This window comes from Podarcis raffonei, chromosome 10 (genome assembly GCF_027172205.1).
Source record: "Podarcis raffonei isolate rPodRaf1 chromosome 10, rPodRaf1.pri, whole genome shotgun sequence".
In the NCBI taxonomy this organism is placed as follows: Eukaryota; Metazoa; Chordata; class Lepidosauria; order Squamata; family Lacertidae; genus Podarcis; species Podarcis raffonei.
In genome coordinates, this window is record NC_070611.1 from 45,817,408 (window position 1) to 45,844,433 (window position 27,026).

Genomic DNA, 27,026 nt, shown 5'->3' on the forward strand with positions numbered 1-27,026 from the left:
TGCATTTTGCATTCCCGACCGCTCGCGCTCTGGCACGTAGCGAGCGAGCGAGCAGGGCCCAGGTCTCCCTCTATATTGACTCCCACAGCCCTTTGAATGTGGGGCTGATCACCGCTAGAGCAGACAGCAACTCCTCCTCAGTCTATCCAGGGGGATTCAATGGGGCTTGCCAAGTAATATTTGGAAAATGCCACTAAGGGCTGCAAGCAAGCAAGCGGCCACCGTCGACTACAGAGCTAGGCAGAAAGTGGACCGGGATTTTACTGATAGATCTCTGGTTGATTTGAAGCAGGTCGCAAGGATTTTTGACTCGTTGATAACAATGGCAGCAACAAAATTACTCTCTCCCTCCAAAATACATACATACAGATCTACTGAAATAAGAAAGAAGGCTGTGTGCGGGGGAAACCTGGAGTTTTGTGTAGAAGGACTGTGAGTTCCGTTCTGTACTGACACTCAGAACCAATTCATGGGCTGTGGGCTCAGAAATGACAGCTCTCACACTAGTTTGCACAGATATAACAGGACGCTTGTTGTTGATAGCTTTAGCAGAATGCTCAGAGTATATAATATACTGTACATATATTACTATTACTATACTAATACATCTATATCTATATCTGTTACTAACTTACATTACTAACAGTGAATTCATTCTCTTGAGCGTGAATCCTTATGTAGACAAAATGGCATTATCCTCACACAAGGAGCTAACATAAGGGCTGAGGAAACTGGGAGGTTTGCAGAAACAGAAACAATATTTAGAAAAATAGAACCCTAAAAGCGGGCTGGAGCAGCTGATCACTGACTGAAGGGTGGAGCACTACAGAATCAAAAGTGTTTTAAAGGTATGTTTTTTGGTCTCATGTATTATTTATCTTTTAAACAAATAAAATGTTTAGTTTGAGGAACTCTGAAGTAATAACTCTGAAGGCTCAAGCAGTATGTGGACCGAGAACTCCCAGAAGTGCAAGCTGGATTTAGAAGAGGCAGAGGAACCAGAGACCAAATTGCAAACATGCGCTGGATTATGGAGAAAGCTAGAGAGTTCCAGAAAGACATCTACTTCTGCTTCATTGACTATGCAAAAGCCTTTGACTGTGTCGACCACAGCAAACTATGGCAAGTTCTTAAAGAAATGGGAGTGTCTGATCACCTCATCTGTCTCGTGAGAAATCTCTATGTGGGACAAGAAGCTACAGTTAGAACTGGATATGGAACAACTGATTGGTTCAAAATTGGGAAAGGAGTATGACAAGGCTGTATATTGTCTCCCTGGTTATTTAACTTATATGCAGAATTCATCATGCGAAAGGCTGGGCTGGATGAATCCCTAGCCGGAATTAAGATTGCTGGAAGAAATATCAACAACCTCAGATATGCAGATGACACAACCTTGATGGCAGAAAGTGAGGAGGAATTAAAGAACCTTTTACTGAGGGTGAAAGAGGAGAGCGCAAAATATGGTCTGAAGCTCAACATCAAAAAAACGAAGATCATGGCCACTGGTCCCATCACCTCCTGGCAAATAGAAGGGGAAGAAATGGAAGCAGTGAGAGATTTTACTTTCTTGGGCTCCATGATCACTGCAGATGGTGACAGCAGCCACGAAATTAAGAGACGCCTGCTTCTTGGGAGGAAAGCAATGACCAACCTAGACAGCATCTTAAAAAGTAGAGACATCACCTTGCCAACAAAGGTCCGTATAGTTAAAGCTATGGTTTTCCCAGTAGTGATGTATGGAAGTGAGAGCTGGACCATAAAGAAGGCTGACCGCCGAAGAATTGATGCTTTTGAATTATGGTGCTGGAGGAGACTCTTGAGAGTTCCATGGACTGCAAGAAGATCAAACCTCTCCATTCTGAAGGAAATCAGCCCTGAGTGCTCACTGGAAGGACAGATCGTGAAGCTGAGGCTCCAATACTTTGGCCACCTCATGAGAAGAGAAGACTCCCTGGAAAAGACCCTGATGTTGGGAAAGATGGAGGGCACAAGGAGAAGGGGACGACAGAGGACGAGATGGTTGGATAGTGTTTCCGAGGTTACCAGCATGAGTTTGACCAAACTGCGGGAGGCAGTGGAGGACAGAGGTGCCGGGCGTTCTCTGGTCCATGGGGTCACGAAGAGTCGGACACGACTAAACGACTAAACAACAACAATCATTATTTCTTTTCAGTGTAGCCCAGTGCTTTTTTTCTGGGGGTATGCAGGGGTATGCATACCCCCTAAACATTTTGTGAATCTTTGTACTTTTGTCCATTTACTGTATTTTTCATGATTTGAACTATAAAATGGTGTTTTTCTTGAGTCAAAATGAGAGTACCCCTACCTAAACTTTTTTTTTAAATAAAAAAAGCACTGGTGTAGCCTACACCTCAAGTTAAACTAAATTCAGCAGCTGATTCAGGCTGCATTCTCTCTCCACCCCCCCCCCCCCATATTCAATTTTTTGGGAATATAGCCAAGCATCCCTCCCACACATAATTGGGGTGTTTTCTCTCAGTTAAAGAGTTACACCTAGAATTGCAGCTGCCTATGGTTGCCTGTTAGCTCCTCCCTCCCCCTGTAAAAAAATCGGAATGCTTGCCTCTTGCCACAGCACAGAGAGAAAACAACCTAATGCTTGCTCAGTAGAGCTCATTGTGTGAGGAGAAACTTGTTATCCAGCCCCATTCTCGATAGAAGGCAGCCAAGAATCACGACCACCACCTGATTTTTTTCAATTATGGGACCCGGAGGCCTTCCAGATGTTGTAGACTTCAACTCCCATGTGCCCAACTCCCATGGCTAATGATCAAGGATGATGGGTGTCAGAGTCGAACATCAACTGAAGAGTCAAAGGTCCCAACTTCTGGCTGATTCAGACTCTCATTCCCAACAGCCTGTGTTTGAACTGCATAACAGGGTTTTGTACTTTTTAGATACTACTCTCTTGTGTTGTAGTCTGAGCAGCAAAATTCTCACACTCTTTCTTGGATGAAAAGTGCCGAGATAAATTTCTAACCTATGTGTGCTCCTTAAAAATAATTAATTACAATTTCTTATTTAAACTGTGTCTTGAGGGAACAGCATCAGCTTGCAATGGAATTAATGTGAAGGAAGAGGGAAGCAGGAGTAGTATCTTGCCAGCTTCCTTAAGTTTTCCAGAAAACCGCATGTGGTAGAGTAATGCTTTTCAACCTTTTTGGTACAATCCGCAGGTCCAAATTTACTTTGTATTTACTGACCCAGTGATTTATTGTCACATGAATTTTGGACCTTAGCTCTTTGGCAGCCATCAAGTATTATGAATTTAAGTGAAGTTTTGCTGACTTTATAACCATCCAAGCAAAAATTGTGCTTTATGCCCCCATTAATGTGGAATTGTTGAACTATTTATAGTACTTACAAAGTCAATCAGTTTATTTTTTTAAATGAGAATGTAAGAACACCAGTCATGACTTCAGAATATTGCTTCATAAACCATACAAATGTATTCTATAAATACAAAGTGGTGTTACATAAAACTATTAAAAATGTTCAGTTTGTCATCTTTTTATTCACGGTCAACTCTGTTTTGGCAAGTATTGGTGGGGTCCCTAAAGCTTGCATTTTGCCAGTGTGTACTCAATGTGGGACCTGCGATTTCATCTTCATAGCAGTCATTGCTTGAAAACCTCTGGCAAAGGTATGGGCTACCAAATGGCAGCAGCAAAGGTACTGTTTCATTAGCAAGCTCAGGATACTCACTAGTGAGTAATTTGGTGATATGAAACCAACATTCAGTTAATTTCAGTTCCCAAAAAATATTGTTGAGTGTCCTATCATATGCCAGTTCAAGAAGTTATCTTTTTTGCAGAGTGTCTGCAAACACCATAGAAGTTTAAAGCACATCTAAAGCATGTTCACAAAAAGAATCCTGGTAACTGTAGTTTGTTAAGGTTGCTGGGAATTATAGCTCTGTGAGGGGAAAACTAGTTTCTATTATTCTTTGGGGTAGTGTGTGTGCTTTAAATGTGTCTTAAATGTATAGCATGTACACAGCTAAATACAACTTTGTGCTATCAGTTGCAAATGTGCTTCACACACATTCACACTTCTGATTCTTCAGCAGACAATTTGTGGACAAATGTTGGCTAAGCAAACTCAAATTACCTTTGGCTAAACTATTAGTTAACTCTGGTGGTAGATCTGATGATGGTTCACCACAAGGCGCTCATACAAGTTGTTGTTTTGAGTATTACAACTTGCCTCTGATGCAAAGGTGCCACAGGTTTTCTGACCCACTGGTTGGGAAATACAAGTAGGGAGTGATTCAACATACTCTTTTTTTGCAGTGATGGCAAGCTAGGTAGACTTTTTAGCTTGCTTAGCAATGGCTGTGATCCTGTTTTAGGGCCCATTTTGTCAGTGGATTTCTAAAATATGTAATGTGGGGTCTCAAAATGGTTTGCCTGTCACATCGACTGATGTGTCAAAATCTGGAAGACATTATTCCTAATTTTAGATATGTGGAGGATGGTTGTAATTATTTTGTGGTCTATGGTCTGACTCCCCCCCCTTCCAATATCTGAGGTTGAGCCATTGAGTTGAAAATAGGTTCCACTGCTAAGATGTGGCTTTCTCTTAAACTCCTATATTTTGTCTATAGAGCTAAAATAATTAGCCTTTTGGGTTTTAGAGAAGGGACTTGAGGTTGTTTCCAGCTTCTACTTAAAATCAATGCACCTACATTAACAATACTGTATTAACCAATTTCAGCGAGTCTGCTCTGAATAGAACCAAGCTGAATGCAATCCTTGGTTTTGAGAAGTGTGTTTCCTGGCATGTAAGGTTTTGATTTTTGGCACTGAATGGGTGTGTTCCAATAAATGTGCCTTAATTATTCCATAATTAATTTCTAAATGAAAGATGCTGGAACTCACCTTTGTCTGAAAGCTGTTTGTGCCCTTCCACCCCCATCTAACGAGGGGTACGAAACAGTTCCTTTCGCAGGAGGGAGGCTGAGGCACTCAATTCAAGTTTAAAGGGACATTTTCATTTGCTAATACTATTTCAGTTCTGATTTGGGAAAATGAAATGAAATTAAAAATGACAGGCCCTCCACTTCACTAGCTGCGACACTGAGAATAGTACAATCCTAAATTTGTCAAATTAGAAGCCTCACTAAGTTCAGTTGCAGGTAAATAAATGTGTATCAGATTGCAGTTTAAATTATGCAAAATGCATGGATATAAATTACTGTAACCAAATGATATTATTTCTGGCTACACATTACTTGCCTTGTTTTAATCCCCATTAGTTCCAAGGTAATCCACGAAGACTACAATCATATATATACTTCCCTGCTGGTCCCATTTAGTTTATGACTGAGAAGACATGCACAGTATTGCTCTGCCAAGCAGCATTAAAGTTCAAAACACAGCTGGTTCTTCAGCTAAGTGGTCTCATTGGCTATAATGCAAGTTTGCAATAAATGAATGCCTTTGAAACTTGATCCCATTAAGGTTATTCATAGTACCCTAAACACAGGTACAAGTTGTCTGTCTACACATGTACAAGTGTTTGCGTTGATTCATGCCGCCCAGCTATTTACAGAGATTATACACTCATTGAAAGTAACATGATCCCAATGCAATTAGTAGGGTTAACTTTCAAATAAATGGGCATATAATGCAAAGCTTGTAAAAAGTGAGTTTCACGGTTTTGTACTCTGTTATTCCTAAATCCAAATTAGGGTATTTTCCCCCTAAGGGCCAGTAAGCGCTGGTTTTTTGTTTTTGTTTTGTTTATCCTATTCTCTCTCTTTTGTCTCCAAGTATCTCAATTGCATCAGGTCAGTCATAACTTTGTAGTCCTACAATCAACAGACCCAGAGAAAGAAAAAACCTGCCCTGTCTTGTGCTCTTTAGGAAGAATCAGAACTCAATTGGAGCATTCATTTTGTATGCAGGCAGTTTCAATCCCCAACATCTACTGATAGGGCTGGGAGAGGACCCCACCTGAAACTCATGCTACTTATGCTCACTATCGACAATACAGAACAAGATGGACCAATGATCTGACCCTGTTTAAGGCACCTTCCTAGGCTCCTGTGTTATTTCCAGCATGTCAAGCTTCTATTATCAGGAGGAATGAGTGCATTCTACATTTTTTTTGTACCAATTAGAGGTAACATTTGAAGCAATGACCATGATGGTCTACTGTTGCCATCTTTGTACTGCCCTTGCTCATTCACCTTTTAAGAACCTAATACAAAGAATGCCTCTTGTTACATGTACACCCCCCCATCACAAGAAAACTGCAACAAGTTAAAAAATGGCAGCTCTGCATGTCAAACACACCGATTCCCACAAGGTCCATGTGAGTAGGTATAGTTAAGGTTGAAGGAGTCCTTGAAAACCAGATGGTGGTGGTACTCCTGCTCTGCAGCCCAGGTGTACAATAATGTTCATACATATGAGAATTTATGATATCCCTATTATGGATAGTATATTTTGCATTCTTGTACGCAATGAGAATTCAAGATTTGGAGCTGTGGTTATTTTTCTCAAGGTAACTAGCAAAAGCATGAGAATTAAGGCGGGCTGGATGGTTAGGGAAATGCTTGTGTTTCATATATTTTTAATATTTGAAGTTATTGCTACAGAAACCACCTATAGTTCAATCTCCAATGTAGGTTTGCCTTTTTAAAAAATAAATAAATGATGGCGTCTCTGATTGTTGCTGTCATGGCTGAGGCGTTGCTGAATAATTTCAAGATTTCCAAGCTTGCAGCCTAGGTGAAAGGACCTTCTGGCCCTCCAGCTGTTGCAAAACTACAGCTCCCATCATCCCTGCCCATTGGCCATACTTGTGGGGGCTAATAGTTGAAGTAAATAAAATTAGAAAAGAACAGTCTTGGTATGGTCAAATGGCTTGTAGACCAAGAAGATGTCTATGGTGGAAGCATATGCATTTCTGAGGTAGGGAAGTTTCATTCCTGACATTACTGCAGAAGAGAAGGAAAATGCACTTTATATTTCTGCATGGCAAGAAGAGAGCTGAAGTCAGTCAGAGGTGCACACTGGAGACAGGGAGTGGGCTTCTGGCTTTGCTTAGGTTTTTCCCAAGAAAGAACTTCACATTTAATAATCACCTTCCTACTTCTTCACCCTTTTCTGCCTAAGAGATAGTAACCTCATTCTGCCTAACTACAGGACACAACATTTTAAATTCTGGGATAGTGTTTATCATTGCGGATTACAAATAAAACATGACAGGCTGCATGTTGTGAAAGCTAGACCCATCTGCATACCAGATAGATATGAGAATTTTCTGTTTTAATAAGATTTAGACCCAAAGTATCTTTTAATGGCAGTACACCTCCACTGATTTGCAGAGCTTTAAGCTCTTATTTCCTGTAAAAGCACTGCAAGTTCACTACAGAAGAATGCACTGAGTGTCAGATTAACTCACCCCCTTTTTTTAAAAGAAAGTATGAGGCACGTCAGTCTATAGAAACTTGATGTAATTTCTATCCAAAAATTAAGAGGGATCTTTTTCAATCCACTGAACTGTGGATCTGCTATATGGCTTTAGGGACACTGTGTTTCTCTGTCATTTTACTCTGTGCTTCAATTCTTATGCAGAAATCTGCTCACTGTTTTTATAAAATCCTGGCTGGATTTCATTATACTTAATATTTTGTTTGCAAGCATCTGTTATAAATGCTGTAAGTGAGTGTTAGTTCTAATTCATCAGTTTTGAATGAGCATTTGGCTCAAGAACTGGAAAGCAATTTCATTTTATACATGTATGTGTGCGATATATGTATGTGTGTGAGCATGCTTGTGGGAAAAGGATTTAAGTTAATAAATTTAAAACAACCTAACAAGGAGACAAAGAATGAAGCATAGAGTGACAGTACAAAAACGCAGTGATGATGAAAATCCATAGAAGATAAAAATAAAAGCTGTAGCTGGTGATGTGTCATCAACAATTGCAATTTAAAAATGGAATTTTGTATCTGCAAAATCTACTGAAGAACTACAATTTCAAATTTATCACACTGAGCGCATTGCAACTTTGCACCTTCACCCAGACAGGAAACACTCTAAATACTCATAGGACTGTAGATGCAGAGTTCATCCTAAAACTAAAGCCTCTGGCAACGTTATTACCTAAAACAATTTTCTATGAGCCACTTTTATTATATTTTTGCAACACAAATAATTGTACATTATCCTGAGTTTTATCATCTGTGATAATATGTATTAAATTTTACTTCTTTCACTGTACTTTCCATCCAACCTGCATTGCCCTGTTTATCTACTATTCTAAATAGAGTTTGTCAGGGCTAAGGCTAGACCCTGACTTTGAAACTAAGCCAATCCAGAAAGGGCTATAACAGGCGGAGAAACATTTAGAAGACCTTGTATTTAGTAGCTCACATAAGCACCAAACTGACAGGAATTCTGTAGTACTTAATAATGCAAAACCTTCCTCAAACTCTCAGGACTATCCGCTTCAGCAGAAACAAAGATGCATCTACAGTAGTTAAATGTTAACTACACAAAACACTGTATGTGTAGCTAACTATTTCTCCATCTAAGCTTGTGGGCATGACCAAAATCGGACCACCAAATTGCTGCCCCTGGATGGCACTCATTTATAGAGGGAGGCTCAGTCTTCACAGCACTCATCTAATTAAATTAGAACTGCTGGTGTCAGAGCAGACTGACATGCTTATAATTTGCCTGCAATCACCACAAATTCCTCAGGTCGCCTTGCATGCCAACCCGCTGAATTGTGGAATGGTGTCTTGAGACTTCTGTTCCGATAGTCAAACCCTGGGCAGTATTCTGGACTCTGGAGGTTCTTTTGAGGATCATGTGCTGTCCAGGTCAAATATGCAGACAGCATCCCACCTAGATATGAAGAAAAGTTTCCATAGCACAAGTAGAAGCAAATATAGTGCCACAGCAAAATGGACATTGATCATCTTCATTACAGCCCAAAATACTTATGTTTCAAAAACACACATAATGGTATGTTACTATACATCAAATTGATCGCCGTAGTTTTTTGTTTTGCAAAAGCATACCATCTTCTTTCCCCAGTTTAAAATAAGCACCAATTGAAGGGGAAAAGAAGAAGGGAAGCATAAAAAAATCAGTCTGTCTCACACAGTTTATTTAACAATAGGTAATAAGAAATCAATTAACAGTCTATACAGTGATCGAAAGTTCATATTTATAAGTAATCAACTTTAATTGCATGATTTACAACATTTGAGGGTTTTTTGCTTTCTATTTTCAAGTTTTACAGAAAATGGAAGAGGAGGAAATGGGAGGGGAGGGATAGAGAAAGCAAGCATAAAGAAGAAACCCCAGGGATTTACTCTCAGGTTAAAATTATACCCTTGGAATAGTTTCTTACCCTCTTTATTTTTTCCTTTGTTAGATGTAAAAATAACGAAAAAAATTCTTTCAAGAAAACAAAACCACAATATATATACTACATCCATTTGGCAGCTGCCCCGTGTATTTGCAAAAAGTTGTCTTCTCTCTACATGTACAAATTTTAATACTTGAAGTTTAAGCTCAGACTCTGGTATAGAAAATTCTTGGAGGACAAAAGTAGACTTCAGGAGGGAGACTGGGTTACTTAATAATTTTTACAGTTTTTAAAAGAATTGACATCTTTCCAACCAAAGAGGAAAAATTGGTATTTATCTTTAATATATATTTTTATATATTTATATATATGCACTGTATTTTAAAGCAACATTCACCCTTTTTGTCCTCCAGTTTTAGGAAATGTTCTGTTTTTTCTGTTTTTCTTTTTTTCTTTTTTGCAGTAGGCATGAGAAAAACCAGAATAGGGAAAAAAGTTAACCATCTGCCTCAGTAAATTATAACTATCAATATTACATATTTTCATTAATTTAAAAAAAAAATAAAACCTATTGGAGGCTAGAGAAGGAAGCCATTTGGTCAGCAGCCAAATAACTATCCCCTCCCAAGCACCTCCCCAACGCACGCGAAGGGAAAACAAAAACAAGTAAAAGGACTGGTTATGACCCCAGCCATAACAAAAATATATTTTCTTTGTATTCTATTGTCCCTCAGGTTCATTTTGTTGGTTTCTCATTTTTAAAACCACAAACTACTGCTGCAGAGTTCAGATGTATTCCAGGGAAAAATGTTCTGCTAAGAAAGATTCAAAAAAAATTGTCTTCAGTACAAAAAGTCTTGAGAAAATAAGTTTTTTTTGCTCCCAAAATGCTACAGTGTGTCTTAGTGTATGTCTAGTGTACTCTGTGAAAGGTTTGAATTCAAGTCTGAATTATCTGAGCCGAGTCCCAGTTCTGTGGCACTTGCACCATGGAGGCCTGCCATGCCTGGATTGCTAGCAAGCTGAGAAAGCATTGCATTCTGGTCCGGGCTGGCAAAGTGCCCTTGATCCATGGGGTTAGCCTGGGCAGCTACCAGTCCTGGATGAGGGGAGCTGGTCTGCGGGGAGACGTGATGTGGAGAAGGTTGTGGCTGCATCCTAGGGGACGGACTGGAGTGGGGTGGCTGGGACTGGGGACGTGGTGAAGGGACAGGCTGTGGAGAACGCACTTGATTGGTGAGCGATGACGGAATCTGCTGGCCTTGTAAGTGTGGGGACTGGGCCTGGCTAGGGAGCATGTGCTGTTGGGGACTCATAGGATTGGGCTGAGCTGGTGATCCCATCTGCTGCTGAAGTAGCCTCTGCTGGAACACTTGCTGCAAACTGGATCCCGTCTCTGCACTCATCGCTTGTGGAAGCTGGCTCATTTGTCCCATATTCCCTTGTTGCATTTGCTGCATGTGATGCTGCATCCGCTGCTGTTGCTGCTGCTGCTGCTGCTGCTGAGGGTACCCAACTCCCTGGGGCTGCTGAAACTGATTATGGTTGGCCATGCCAGGCCCCAGCCCTGGTCCTGCTCCCTGACGCTGCTGCTCCATCAGCTGCCGTCTCATTAGGATTTCCCGAAACTGGGGAGACATGGTTGCTGCAGGATTCATATTCATTTGCTGTGCCTGAGGATTCATCCCGCCCATGGCCTGCTGGGGTGGTGGCTGCTGGGGTGGCGACTGCTGGGGCATGCTGGGCCTCTGGACGCCTGCTTGCATCGGATTCATATTTTGCATGCCTTGATTGGGATGCACACCTTGCTGTCCTGGCATGGCCTGCTGCTGCATCCCTGGTTGCCCTTGAGGCATTCCAGGCTGTCCCGGCATGCCCTGTGGATTCTGGTTCCCAACATACTTGGCAGCCCTCTGCTTGATGAAAGCAGCTAACAGCTGAGGGTTGGAGTGCAGGATGTTAAGCACCTGCTGCTGCTGCATGGGAGAGCTGGGGGACCTGAGAGTCCGCAGCAGGTTTTGTAAGGCTGCCTGGGGCACAGAGCTTTGCTTTGACGGAGCAGCGCCAGGGACCTGACCCATTCCTGGCTGCTGCGGTGACATACTCATCTGCTGCCCAGCCTGGCCCATTGACATCATTGGTCTCTGCATTCCTGGCTGCAGCTGCTGAGGTTGAGGCAAGCCTCCCTGGCCCCATGCGGGCTGCTGCTGAATTCCTGATGGTCCCATCCCTTGATCTATATGGCCCCCGGGACCTCTGGCCATCTGAGGTGGTGTTACACTCATAGGCTGTATTTGATTCATCTGGGGCATCTGGTGTTGAATTGGCCTCTGGAAAATTGGATGGGCCATCTGCCGCTGGTGGTCAGCTACTCGCTGGATCTGCATGGCTATTTCCACGGCAGCTGCAGGGGGCCCCGGCATAGGTGGCTGAGTAGCCTGAGGAGTTGTTGGAGGAGTTACCTGGCCACCTGCCTTGCCTTGGGAGACAGCACCAGGAGGCTGAGTTCTTGACATGCTATACGGAGGCATGTTATTGGGAGGTACGGGTTGTGGCTGCGAGGCATGCTGGGGTGGAGGCTGCGGCTGTGGGGTCTGAGGAGTTGGTGGCTGCTGGCCTGTTGGAGTTGTTGGTGTGGCTGGTGTTGGCGAGGGCAACCCTTGCTGCTGGCCTACTATGCCGGTCCTCTGCATGCTTGCCACCCTCCTCCGGAGCATCTGGGCCTGCTGCAGGCGGTGCTGAAGCTGCTGCTGACGAAGCTTGTGTTTGATGTTGAGGCAAAAGGGCACTGGGCACTTGTTCTCCTGGCAGTGCTTAGCATGGTAGCAGCAAAGAGCAATGAGCTGCTTGCAAATTGGGCACCCTCCATTGGTTTTGCGCTTGCAACCTTTGGTGTGCTGGACGACCCTCTTCATCTTCTGACAAGACGGCAATGAGCAGTTGGCATTGCGGCACTGGCAGGCATGGACCAAAGACTGGATGCAGCGCTGGATGCTCAGGCGACGTGAATCACCAGGACTCTGCGTAGTGGCTGTCTGTTGGTTGTTGCTTTCATCGTCAATACCAAGGCCCAGTTTCTCCATCTTGTGCTCATGGTTTTTAGAGTTATAGCAGGTGATACATAAGTCATAATCCTAAAAACAGAAATGATCAGTCAGATAACTGGCCTTATTCCCTGACAGAGGCACACATCTCTAAAAAATTAAACAGCTGATAAAAGACAGTCTTAATTAACAATGCAATCTCAAAATGCTAATGATGACCTGTCCAAGAAAAAAAATCATGAAACTTGGAAAGGCATAAACAAGCATTCACTGAAAACTATGCAATGACTATCAGCCAAAGTGGCTCAAGTGTCAGTTCTTAGGGGAAGAACAGCAAGACTGATATGGTGAGCAACAAAAGTGAAAGGCTGTTCCCATCTCAGACAGATGCAGACTTGAAACAGGCCAGGAGTCACCAACCAGTGACTCCTAAGGTCCTAAGTTCTGAGTTTTCATATATTTATTTTTAAAAAGAAATTGCTTGACAGCCTAGAAAGTTAACGAGGAAAAAGTGCAGATATGTTGCTAAGCAATTTCTGTGAATAGTCAGCCTGACTTCTGCCACCTGTCAATGTTTTTATTTTTTAGCCAATAAGTGAAGCCAGCTGTGATTAGTAAGTTAGGTAACAAGAACTACTTGGGTTCTGAAGAGCTGTTGTTTCCCCTCTCCCTCAGAGCACTCTTCATGCTTATTTTCTAGTAGTCCTTGGAATCTCTGTAATTTGCCATTTCTTTTCCCCTAGAAACCATAATGCATCTTTCCTATGGTGAATTCATCTGAGGTCAGGTAATCCCTAGAAGTTGTTTTCTCAAATACTACTACACGACGAATGTGGGTTGAAGAATGCCCTTGTCTCCAAAAGGAAAAACTGAAATCTTTGCAAAGTGGCTTAAGCATGTCTTCTGCTTTGCAGGAGCTAAAGAACACCTACTAAGAATGGCAGAGTCAGAAGTTTGAGTCCCTTTGTGCTTAATGGGCTTTACTCCCAGGTAAGCTGGTATAGGATGGCAGCCTAGGCTTTGGTCTAGGGTTGAAAAATGGGGGGAGGGAGCACTGTTGTGCCTTTAATAGCTTTATGGTAGGCAGAAATTCATCAGGAAATACAATTATAAGAAACTTCACAATTACTATACTTTCTCTAATCTTGTGTTATGACATGCTCCCATGGCTGCCATTTTGTCACTGGTACCCACAACTCTCAAAATTTGAAATGTGTCCATTGTTCCAAAATGGCTGATCCCTGCCTTGGGCAAACAGGGACCCTAACAAAGGGCCTTAAGGAGAGTACATTTTCATCACTTTTTTTGGCTGTAATATCCTAAAAATGCTCTTTACTCTGAAGCAGAGCCATGTTAAAATGGAAGCGTAAGCTATACGCTTCGACATAAATATCAAGACACTGGAGTAGGATAGCAAGGAACTTTTAAAATGTCCTAAGATAAAACCTAATATTACAGTAGACAACACTAATGAAACCCTCCACTTCAGTTCCAAAAACCTCTTCATGATATAAACCTCTGAATATTTGTATAACAAATTATTTCACCAGTGGCGAGACATACCTCACAGACTGTGCAGTGCCACCTTGTTTCCACATGGTGTTTGCACTCGTTGCAGGTATAAACAAAACGATCCTGGCTCTGAGTATGCAGCTCTACCAGCATGCACATGGTTGACCACATTGCCCTTCGTAGTGAGGAAAACTCAAGGTGTTTGTCTCTAGCAAGGGTGAGGAAGGCATCACGCCCATCCATTAAGTCGCATGGAATGAGTGGGTCAGGTTCAATGATGGGAGGCAGGGAATTGGCTTGAGGACCAGCAATGAGACGGATCACAAAGAATACCTGAAAAAGAGAGTAATGGATTTTAAGCTTTATTCCAAGAGGTTTGATTCATCACCCTTAACTATACAATGCCTTCTGTTCTCTGTCTTTCAGACTCATTGTGGAGTCTGAAGTAGTCAACATGCTCCGAACATCAGGAACAAGCCACAACTGCTCCATATTTTGTCAAGTTTACTGCAGGATGGGACCACCACCACCAGCAGCAGCAGCACAATTCTAGCCCCCCTGTACTTCCTTGGCCCAGCGTTGTAGAGAAAAGAGCTGGGCATTAGGCAACAAGTGCCATCAACCTTATTCTCAATGTCTCTGGGCCCCACCCTGCTGTACATATCAGGGGCCAGGCCCAGCAGCATCGAGAGTAAGAAGTTAGGGGACAACTAGCTGTCAAATTTGGCCTACAAGGGGTTGGAGAGATAACAATTTGGCTCTCTGGGCTAGAATGTTTCCCACCCCTGCCCTAAAAGATACCTGAAATAGTAAAACACCTAGTTATAATACTTTGTGTTATACAAATCAAATTCAGATTATTTGGTTTATAATGCTCCAATCTGTATGTTTAACTTCATTTACCACAACAAAGTCAACCCGAAATCACTTGGCCACAATGCAACCTCAGCCTGATGGCATGCCCCAATTGAGCATTTTCTTCAGTGTTTTTTTTCCATGGGGTCCTCAAGGGTATGCAGTACTAGCACCTCTATTGTTGTTGTTAAAAAGTGTGGCACTTACTGTAACAACTTCATGGTGAGTACTGGTACCTATTTTTCTAGAAAAAAGCACTTGTTTTCTTTCACAGTTTTCCCTTACTCTCACATGTGTTTGATAACATGCTCATAGGTTTACAGTATGCCTTATGCTTCATTATGCCTTAGAATTTGGCAAAAAAGCTCAACTTTCCAATTTACAATACAGACCTTAAAATAGCTATATAGGTTTATTAGATAAGAAAAGATTTTGTTTTTGTATATTATCTAAATACCCAGGAGAAATAAGATTTTAAAAAACCTTTTTAACACAAATAGAAACATGTATGCAACTAATTTCCACAATGTTCCACAGAGCATGTATGTGTGCAGTCTGCCGCTCATTTCAATACATTCCCTCAGAAGCCTCACACCACTGGATTAAATTAACCATGCGTCTAACTTGTGTGGCAAATGAAAAGATTATTATTTGGTCATGAAGTTCCCTCAGTCAACATGGAAGTAATAAACCCCCTACTTTTACAGTCCAAGGATATATTTCACTTGCACTTAGATGCTGCAGCCATTCAGATACTTTAAATATTGTTCTTACCTCCTTATGCTTTTCCATAGTGGCATACAGTTTCTGGGAAAGGTCATTGGAAACATTAGGCATTCCAGGTTTCTTTTTATTACCACGACTCAAGCTGCTCTTATTTTTACTGGTCTTCTTATTATTTTTCTTTTTGGCGTTTTTGCTATCTCCTTTGCTGACCTGCAATGTGAATGGAGAATTGAGTCTAATTTGAAAATGGCAAGACACATTTGGTTCCCAAGAGTAAACAAGCAACCACCAAGAAGTCATTACAACATATCAATTATCCATCAGTCCCAAAAGCAAAGGTGGCAACTTAAGCCAGGTAAGGCACATATTCATGTCTTGATCTTATCCACACAAGAGGCAAAAACTATGGCAGCTAGAATGTTCTTCAGGCAATTTTAAGAAGTAATTCCTGAATGAAAACAAAATGTTGTGGGTTGGTTCCTTGTTCCTTTCCACCAACAAACCTATTAGAAATTAATAAATAATTCTAGAGAGGATTCCTGGATCCTGGGTCCAGTTCAATATGCCAGTTGTAGATTTTAGGAAATAAAGTGATGAATGACATTTGTTGGGAAAACATGACTTCCTTACATCAGTGCTCTCATTGCTAGTGTTCTCTTCTCTCTTTCGCTCCTCTTCCTCTTGCTCTAGCTCCTTAATGCTCTCTTCTAAAACGTTAGGCCAGAAGTCCCCTTCAAAGTAAGGCAGCTCTTTTGCACTTGTCAGACGGTCTTCTGTTGCCTGCTTAAAAATATCCTGCAACACAAAATGTTTCTCAGTACACATCACATTGATGACAGGAGCAAAAGCAGAAATTCTCATGCAGAAGGCCTCCTAGTCTCTCTTGAACATTAATAATAGTAATAATAGTAATAATAATAGTAGTAGTAGTAGTAGTAGTAATAATAATAATAATAATTCGTACCCTGCCCATCTGACTAGGTTGCCCCAACCACTCTGGGACACTTTAATTCTTCAAAGTTGTTTTTCTTCTAGGCTTATTTTTAAAAAATAGTGCTGTTGTTGTTTACGGTGCAAGTTTTTTTCTATCCACCAAATTTGAAATGCTTCATAAGATCCAAATGCTTCTCGGACATTACCTTTTAAGTACTGTTAGCTAAGCAATATTCTCAAAAATATTTCGACATTTTTCTCAAAATAAATTCCTGTTCCAGTATACATAAGGTGCAAGAACTAAAGGTGATCTTTAAACTAATTCACAACCAACCTTGTAATCATGCACTATGCGCTCTGACACAGATTTATCCAGCATCTTTTTGTACCACTCTTGCAGTCGTTTGGGTTTGGGTATCTTTTGGTCAGGAGGATGGCAATGGAAAATATAATCATCACCTTCACTAGGTGGGCAGGCCCATATATGTCCCGTTGTATACCTAATAGGAATTAAAGGAAAAAGTCAATACCATTAGTTCTGTTATTCATTATAGTGTTTCACCCTGTTGCCCACTTCATTTATCCATCTTTTCAGGAGCAAGAGTTTCTTTTACAACATCCAAGCAGAGCCAAAGTCAGCCTAGAAATATTGCATCCAAGGAGCAATGTATAAATGATGCAGATTACCTCCCCATCCAGGTTAACTGGTCATACCCAAAACTGCTTCCCTTCAGAAACAGAACTGATTCATATACCTTTAAACTATTCTAAGGGATTGAGAAGCCTGATGCAGTAGCCAATGGAAAGAGCTTATTTTCCAACTCTACCCACCCAATCTCTGTTTGAAAACAGTCACAGGCTATGCTCAATAATACTTGCAAAACTGGGAGAAATCTGAGTTTTTAATGGTTTTATTAATATTGTCTTATTGAATTTAGGCTCCTTTTCTTTGGGGATGGATAAATAGGTCAGATTTAGAATGCTCACCATTCTTTCTAAACTATTTTGCCCTATATACCCTCCCCAACCAGATGCTGGGTAGTTCTTTATCCCTTCCATTTATCTATAATTCCTTGTGCAACTGCTGCACAACAGCCTTGTAAGGCAGACCAGCTGCCCCTGAACTATCTGATAATCACTGCCACCACCACTCCTTTTCAACACTTACGATTCCCCCAGATGGGAGGAGATTCTGGGGTGCTCAAGGAAATGCTAGGTCCTGAAGTCAAGTTGTTCAGAATCTACCGCCTATGCTTCTTCCCCTTGAAGCAACTTGACCAATATTTCCTGCTGCTTTATCAGCCAATTTCTACTTTAGCTTTCGCTTGTGAGCCCATTTCTACCATTATAGTTATAATTTAATGGCAGAATGCACCCTTTACTCAGTCTTCTACAGCTTATCTTCTCAACAACCAATATGTGGCGGTCAGCAGCTTATATATCTGTGACAGTTTATTTTGGGTAGCCAACTTCAATCTGCTTCATTTGATAGCAAAGAACATTTAAGTAGAGAAAAGGGTTACTTTACCCAGGCAAGAATTATGTAGCAACGATGATTAAAAAAAAAACCAGAGAGAAACAACGAAACCCCATTGATACAGATCTTAAACTGTCCCTTTGCTTAGATTTCAAAATTTGTATAATCAGACACCTTTTTCACAACAACAGGGATATTTGTGGGACCTCTTTTTATAAGCATATCACTAATTATTCTACATTTTCTTCAAATCCACCCCACTTCCTCTTGCTTATTTCACTTTGTTATTTACTTAGTTTTGTCTACAATTTGGTTAAATTAATTCAGGTTAATCTAGTTAAATGAGACCTCTCACATCATGCTGGTTTTATTTATTTTCAATCAATCCACCCTGGTTTCTTTTCTCTCTCCCCCCCCCCCGACAAATTATCTCCTGCATCAAAATTTCTACTCAGTGCTGGTGACTATCACTACATAAAATGAGACAAAGGCTCTGCCCTCAGATATACAAACTTTAAAAAAGAAACATTAAAGAAAATAATTAAGGAAAAAGGTAGAGACGGAAAAAAAGTTTTACACCATAGGTGGGTTATTTGACAGCAATTACAAGAGACTGTCACATCACTGATCAATACAATAAAAGACAACAACATTTAAGACTATCTTTATTTTTGTAAGTCAGCATTGCAGGAATTGTTCTCCTTTAAAAACACCCAGATCAGACTTGTCAAGCTGGAACTTCTCTATATACTGACTTCTGCCCATACATTGAAGGGACTCAAAATGTACTGTACGGTTGCCACAAGCAACCTAACTGTATATTCTTCCTCATTAAGGTTAATTACTAATTGTGGGCACATCTATACCCACAAATTTACTTCTGATGATCTATCATTTTCAATCATTTGGGATACTATGGAGTTTATTGCAGAAGAACAGAAAGCTTACCCCAACTTTTTAACGTATTCGAGGTATCCTATTAGGATTTCATGATATACAGCAGTCCTCAGGCATTTGGGGCGGAAGAAGTGAACACTGTCAAGGTAAGATATGTATACTCTCCTAGATAAAGAACAGAGAACATTCATAAATCCAGGCCATAATCAGAAACATTATTCAAATACCTCACCATTCCTCCCCCCCCCCATTATCAAGGAAAAAAGTCTGTTGGTGCTTGAATTAAGGTACTTTCAACACTTGAGTAATTCGTCTTCCTTCACATTTTTTTCTTTACATAGCTATCTCAATTATATTGCCATTTCCCTGCCCAAACTTTTTCTCTATTTGCCATGTAATATTTTATATTTTTACTTTGGGTCACCAACATGGCACCTGTGGGCACCATGGTGTCCTCAGACACCCCCTTAGTGGCCACCAATATCCCTTGCCCTTCACTTCTAATATTTCTTTAAATGAGCTTTTGGGGGGCTTGCTTATCTTGTATTTGTTCTGGGGAAGGTTGCCTATTTTAGAGGGTATGTTAACTGCTTTTTTAATCTGATATTTGTTATCAGAGATGTATAGGTGTTTTGTCTGTTGGAGGGTATTCTGAGCATCACTATTTTCTTCTTCTCTGAAACTGATATCTTGGGGTGCCCATGACAGTTTTAGATCTCCAAAGGTGGCCTTAAAACTCCAAAGGTTGGGGGCCCTTGTTTTATATTTTATTTTACAGCACTCATCTCTGGAAGAAATTAATGTCAGGAAGGTTCAGTCACAATGTCAAACCTTGGTTTGGTGCTACTAGAATGAACCTTCAAGAAGCTTTAGGCTTGCATGTTGTGATTTTATGTGAACTGGAAAACTAGGATTTGTCTTTGGCCAGAAAACGGGATCAAACTTTTGTTTCCAACACTGGCTCGCAGGTGAAGTACTAACCATAGTTTGACAGTTCAGACAAAACAACTAACTCTGACTTGCCTCAGACCAGAAAGGGAACTGTCCTGTGCAATGGAGGGCAAAAAGTGCACATGCAAGCCAAAAGCTCCTTGAAGGTTTGTACTTATAGTATCAAGTCACAGTTGATATTTAAACTAGTCCTGCAAACTTGTTGGGCTAGATCTCTCTCTGGCATGCAAGCCTCAGACGTTGGATGTTCTCAAGTGTTTTGTAAGGCGAGTCTGTTACAGTAACAAACATATATAGTCTCATTAACAATGCAGCATAATAAATAGAAATAAGGTCAGGAGAAAAAAATGTGGTACTGGTTTACATGGTGCCACTTCTAAGTAGTATTAACACCTCTCAAATACTGAGTACTTAGCTTGCATTAAAACTTTAGGCATTACTTGACCTCTATAAATAGGTCACTCATAGGCTACTTTCCCCCATTCAAGAGATATGGGCACATTATGTGGCTAGCACAATAGTCTCAGGATACATCTCCCAACAATTATTGCAATAGTTTAACAATCCATCCCCAAGTAGAAGACCAATATGAGCCGATGAGCTTATTCATTTAATTCTGTAGAAAATACTGAATTTAAGGGGAAAACATTATTTTATTTTTTTTATTATTATTATTAATTATTATTATTATTATTATTATTACTATTACATATAAAAGATAAACAAGCTTCAACAATTATGCTTGCCATGGGGAGTGCCATGGGGAGTCTTCTGCCCAACTCTGATGCTCCAAAGATGGGTGGAGATTGTCCCCTGGAAGCATTTTGATGATCCCTGCCCTCTCCCCAGTTCTAAGGTTAGGAAGAAGGTTTGGGTTGGTTAGCATCTTCATTGCTCCAAGCCCCCACTTTGAACATACGGGCTCAAAACCAACACCGATCTGCTTTGAGGACTTCTTCAGTGGCTGCTCAATGGTGACACTCCCTCTCCCCCATAGAAGGGGGGCAGTCTTTGGCCATTACTTTGAGCTCCTTTGTTAAGCACTGGTGAAGCCAGAATGGTCCTGGCCTGCCTTTCCCACGGGACTTCTTTTGCTGCTGAGTGGAGGCAATTGCCTCCATCAAGCCACGAGGGGATGGGACAGGGTGGGAAGAGCAAACCTGGCAACCACAAATTTTGGCTTGGCTAGCAAAGCTAGCCAAAAACCACAAAACCTTGAAGATAAAAACACTCCAGCTGCTTCTATGAACCATCAAAACCATCAACCATCAGAAAGGAAAGTCAGAGATGGAAAAGGAGTAGAGGGTAACTGTAGACATTTACAACGAATCTTGCAGTTTTCTTTGGGGCAAATAATTCAACCTCTCTTAAACCTTCAAAATGGCGTATCTAGCAACAATCCAAACATAACTACCATCAAAATAATAAAACTTCATCAGTGTAGTTCTTTACCTCTGATTGGGTTGAGGGCAATCTGATCCATACTCCTGAACATGCATACCAAAAAAGCACAAATCGACACCATCAATCTCCTCAAAAGCAAAGAGGGCTTTTGTTCGATAAGGGAACTGTTCTGCCATCTCTCCACTATCTACAAACCTGCAAAATGTAAAGGCATAATTTAAAGGCAATCTTTGAAGACAAGCACGACAGAATGAAGGTAACAGAAATTCTAGTCATGTGGTACAGTTTCAAAAATGCAGATATTGTACCCAAAATAAAAATTAGTAACTACTGCTATTTATTTTATAATGGATTTGTTTTAACTGCCTTGTTCTGTTGTAGTTTAACCTTAATGATGAAAACAGCTTTAAGTGTCTTGATAGCATAACTGCGTGTCTAATTAATAAACTACACAAAACCTAAATGAGCACACCCGTAACTATGGAGAGAATTAGAGCCATCTCCGATAAGAATTTAACAATAAGAGATGCCTGTTCAGTCTCCTTAATGTGATTAATTTACTACCCTTCATTTCCTAGTCTTTCCCAACATCTCCCACATACCTTTTCTCCTCACCCTTACAATTCATTGTATGAAATCTAAGTAACAAGATATGCAACCAACAGTGAATGTCCTAATTGTTATAATCATTCATACTATAATAGCAGCATTAAAAACACTTCACATTATGACATTCCATGGGGAGTGTGAGGAAGCGAGGAAATATCTTAACATTAGAAGAGATCTGACCACCTTAGCCTGCAAATGAAAACTTAGCAGTTCAGGGTATCTACAGCCTACTGAAATATTATGTTTTACTCCTTAAATTTTATTTTTTAGCTATAAATTATGAAAAGCCAATACTCTATTTAATCCCTATGATCAACATTTTTGAATTAATTCACCTTACTTAAAAAAAACCTGTTATAATGGGAAAGTCATAGAAATAACAGTTTGAAACTCATAAATGTGAGATACGATTGATGGCAAAGATATTGCCAAGTGCTCTTTGATTACGAAAATGATATATTATGCATTGCTTTAACACACATAGTAACTGTGCAACTAGAGGATTCATAAGGAAACTCAAAGACTTGAGGAAAAACATACCTTGCTTTCATCCCTGGCTTTACCTCTACAGTTTTCTCTGAAGTATGAACCACCCTAACTATGACTTCGCCTGACTCAGGGTGATTCTGTCTTCTCAGGAACTCATTCACTCTGTTCTCTAAGAATGTACCAAGTCTTGTGGCTGGTAACCCTGTATAAAACAAAGAACTCTCAGTATACTATTACAGTAAACATCAACACCAAAATCGCCTAATATAAATAGGTATAGCTTTACCTTGAGACCCACTGATTAAAATTTGCATGCTTTTGCCCTTGATGTTAATCTAAAACTTCTGCCTATTAATCTACCAACTGAATGATGTAGAACTGAACTAACCTGCTAACAGTTTTCAATAAAGCTAGTAATTAACATCTGCACAATGTTCTCCCCAAGAAAAGAGGATAGCATCAGGCATATATATCGCCTAAATGAAGAAAATGGAATTCATCTAGAAACATGATTCCAGTACTTTTTGACCATATGCTTGTCATGATGTCCCTAGCAGGGCACTAGAGCTCTTTTAAGATCTATCTCCAGCATCTTAAACTGTCCACCATACTAGCAAGATTGTTCCTGAACGGACTACTCAGGAAAAAGTTATCTGTGTATAGCTCACTAAAAACACTGCATGCAGCAGCATAGAAAAAAGGCAAACAGTATTGGGAATGATTAGGAAAGAAACTGGAAATCAAATAGCATGCACAATACAACATCCCCACCCCAATTCTCAAGCAATGATGCCAATAAATCCAGGAAGCTTTAATTATGGGGGGAAAGCAAACAGATGTTGAGACTTTAAGTATCAGGCTCATATAGTGGCTTGGTTTCCATTTTAGGATAATGGGGAAAACTCCAAGTGTTTGGCTGCAAGTTAATGTCTTCCATATTTCAAGGATGTGCAGAGATCTGGGCCTCCTAATTGCACCTTGTCAGCGCAAGTTACCAGGCGGTTACTGATAGGCAAGGACTTCTATACTTGCCTAATTTCTCATTATAAAAATGACCAAAGATTCAAAATTCCACCTTAAACGCGGAGTAACGTTAGGATCATGTTCCTGATAGAGGAATATTGTCAGTACCCAAATGGAACTGATCTGGTCAATAGACTACCTCAAGTTAATTTCTGTGGCTCAGTGAAAAAAACAAAATGTAATAACAACAGTTCTCAACGTATCACTTAGCTATAGGATCTTCTGAAATTAGTAAGATTTATTTCCTAATCGGTAAGTGAGCATCAAGTGGATGCTCTGACCCCTGAAATGCATCTTGTTGGGTCCATGAGACCTTTTCAGGTTCTGTGTCCAGCCTCTGGAACTCCCTGCCAAGGGAAACTTTCTTTTTATGAAGGCTCTTGGACTTTAGAGTTTTAATTTTGCTAAAAAGTTATAAGTGGGCAATTGGGACTGTTATTTTAACTTGCTATTTTATTTTTGTTGTACTTGAAATTCTCTATTGTACTGATTTTTAATGTTGTTGTTAGCCATCTTGAAGGAAAGACAGGATTAAAATGCTTTAAATAAAGCAACCAAAGGGTTGAGGAAGACAAGGAGTATCTTCACTTACTTCGAGCACAAAATTTATTTTCTCTCCGGGTTCGCCCAGTTTTCTTTAGGCAACCATCACAAACAAAGCTGAAATAGAAATGGGGGAAAAAAGAGATTCAAAATATATTCTTAACACAAAGGTGAATAATCTCCACAAAAATATTCCTTTGATATTTTCTAACATCCTGATACCCAGTACTTATTTCAACCATTATTTCTTTTTTTAAAAAAGGATAGCATATTGGATTTGATCAATGTTTTAGTATGTATCAACAATAAATTAGGAAATCACTAAAAGGTCTTATTGCCAAAAATATGTTTTATCAATTAACTTCCCTTTTCCGGTTTAAGATGAGCACTAATTTTAAGCTGATCCAGTGATTAATGTACACTATACTACCACTTCAGCCGTTTCCCTACAGCACTTTCTTCGAAGGAGAGCATAAATCCCAACTAGGACAATATACTGGATGGACAGAATGGAGGATGCTGTGGAGAATGTTGGCCTGCCTTCTGAAATACTGCATCATGGACCATATAAATGATGCTCTTTGTGCATTCTGTGATCTGTGGCAGCAGTAGTAAGGTTATTGGAACTAGAAAATCAAGCTTCCTGGGATCTGAGTTGTAGAAAGTCCCTCTAAAGGCAGCATTGATATTACATAGGAGTATGTTAACAAATGTCTATTAAGAGGGCAAGTTTATCAACTGACTTGAAAATAGCGACTTAATGCCAAGCGTTTTAGAAAAACAATTTTAAGCTGGCATGGTTGCTATTTTAAATTAGACCACCAGCACTCTTTCCAGATAGAACTGTAGTCATTTTGTCATTTTTTTAATTGTACACAAAAAGCACATCATCAACAAATTACCATCTTTGTAAGAAAAAAGGAAAGAAAAAGCGGGAAGCAACCCACCCAGATGGCCAGATTGTCTCATTGTGAAGCACACAAATCTGATGCATTTTTCTTCCACATTCTATACATTCAACAAACCTGGAAGAGAGAATCAAAGTATAAGCAACACAGGAAGTTGTTGAAGATAACTGATTTAGAAAAAATGTGTTGGAACTGAAGATTATGTAGCCCAAGTACAAAATATTCAGAACTGTACAATTTCAAACCTGTTGATCTGCTGTACATGTATCTTTTCTCAGCAACAGTCTAGTGTACTATGCCCAAATGCAAACCACTACTCCCCATATGGTCTACATTGATTTTAGTTATACATTATATAGCTTCTCTTTTCTTACATTCCACTACTAAAAGAATTCACAGCAACTAAGATTCCTGTACATCTAAGTCTGAAGGCAGAACTAGGTACATGACAAAGCACAGTTAAATGTTTACAAAGAGGATTGGGAGGCTTTTGAAAAAGTGAAGTCAATTTTTTATACTTCAAAACAAATATATTCAATATAAATTTGTAATATTGACTAAAGTAATCAAAGGCTTTTCTACCCCAAACTCAGATTATGTGGCTATACTTAGGCAGGCAAATATTTGCTTTCTTAAGGTACAACACATCATTAATATTGCAGGTGATAAACTAAGAGAATAATGCTAAAGCCTTCCACTCACCCCTCCCACACCCTGCAAAAATAAATAAATGAATAAATGGTGAAAAAAACTTTATTTAATTTTTAAAGTGACAAGTGATTTGAGCTGCTCAAGCATGACTTACTGTTCAGGGTCCAGTGTATCATTTTTCCTTTTAGAAAACTGGTCTTTATTTATTGTGCTGAGGAGAAAAATTGATAATCACAGTTGTAACAAAAATAAGTAGCGGCTCATAATAATAATAAATCTTCCTAGCACCTACAGGAAACCCTGCTACACAGCCCAATAGGACTCCATATGCATTCTGCTTCTTAAGAATAAAAAAATTTGAGAGAAAGGAAAACTACAGGTGAATTCAAATAATTAGGGCAATGTAGTGGCTACTTAAAAGCTTATAAGACACCAGAGTTGCCATTCATAACCTGTGACCACACACTTAAGCACTCCTCCCCCTCTGCAAATGCTTAAAAATCCAGAAAGTCTTAGGGCTTAGCAGTGTCATCAGAAGCTACAGATAATTTCTTCCTCACTAGGTACCGGAACCATGCAGTCACCATGCAGCTTCTAACCATCCAAATTCAACCCTCCATCACAGATTGGGGAGCAGACAAGCACAACGAGGCTACTAGGAAGTACAGAACGTACTATTTAAACACATTCTACAGTTTGACGTATCATGAAACCCCATTTTATAAAACACATCATCTTTGAAGACTGACATTTATTAATATACAACTTATGACTAGCTTTTGGGTTAGTGAGACCTCCTTATCATCTCTCAACTGTAATACTTGCTTTTACTATGATAGCCAAGCCATAGTTTTCCACCCTCTGGAAATTTCAGAGCTTGACTACTGTTATATGTTGTATATGGGGTTGCCTTTAAAACTGGTTCAGAAACTTCATCTGGTTCCAAACACAACCGATGAACTGTTAAGCAGGACACACTAGTTTCAGCACCTCTGCAGTATTAATAGTTCTACAAAGTTAACCAATATTTCCAAGTTCAATGCAAAGTGTCATTTTTATACCTTTAAAGCCCTGAACAGCTTGACACTAGAGTACTTAAGAAGGACCACCTTTTCTTATATGCACCAGTCCACCTTCCAACACCCTTTTCCAGGTGCCCTCTTTTAGTGAGAGCATCTATTCAGTGATGGTGCTTTGTCTTTGAATAGTCTCTCTAGACATAAATATGGCAGTTACTTCTACCTTGATTCAGCTCAATTTCCTTTTTACCAAGGCTTTTAATCAAATTGCTGCTGCAATCTGATCTATTATTTTAGTGACTGTCATATTTCCCCCCCTTGCTGCTTTCTTGGGTTTATTGTTACCAGACAGGTAGTAGCCATGTTAGTCTGTTACAGCAAAATTAACAGTCTTGTGGCATGTTAAAGACCAACACATTTTATTATGGCATGTGCTTTCATGGACCAGAGCCCATTTCATCAGATACATGATTTTGCTTATCGCAATGTTGCTGGCTATTTCATTCTTTTCTACTATGGTAAGCCATTCCAGAGAGGCTTTGTTGAAAAGCACCCTTTTAGAACAATATCAAACTAATTAAATTAGGTTAGGAAATTATTGTTAACTGTTGTAGCACATGCTTTTGTA

The 27,026-nt window shown here is 40.0% G+C and overlaps 1 protein-coding gene across 4 annotated transcripts in view; it reads right to left on the reverse strand.

The window, feature by feature from the left end:
* Positions 1–9,136: 9,136 nt before the first annotated feature.
* Positions 9,137–27,026, reverse strand: part of EP300 (E1A binding protein p300) — a 75,449-nt gene continuing 57,559 nt past the window's right edge. For all 4 annotated transcript variants that reach the window (XM_053406716.1, XM_053406717.1, XM_053406715.1 and 1 more), the window contains 11 exons: positions 25,534–25,590; positions 24,768–24,845; positions 23,870–23,937; positions 22,306–22,456; positions 21,205–21,351; positions 18,853–18,966; positions 16,762–16,927; positions 16,125–16,289; positions 15,543–15,704; positions 13,965–14,246; positions 9,137–12,491 (listed from right to left, as the gene is read on the reverse strand). In XM_053406716.1, coding sequence (XP_053262691.1) covers positions 10,260–12,491; positions 13,965–14,246; positions 15,543–15,704; positions 16,125–16,289; positions 16,762–16,927; positions 18,853–18,966; positions 21,205–21,351; positions 22,306–22,456; positions 23,870–23,937; positions 24,768–24,845; positions 25,534–25,590 — 3,622 coding nt within the window. In that variant the 3' untranslated portion in view covers positions 9,137–10,259. The remainder of the gene's footprint in view (positions 12,492–13,964; positions 14,247–15,542; positions 15,705–16,124; positions 16,290–16,761; positions 16,928–18,852; positions 18,967–21,204; positions 21,352–22,305; positions 22,457–23,869; positions 23,938–24,767; positions 24,846–25,533; positions 25,591–27,026) is intronic.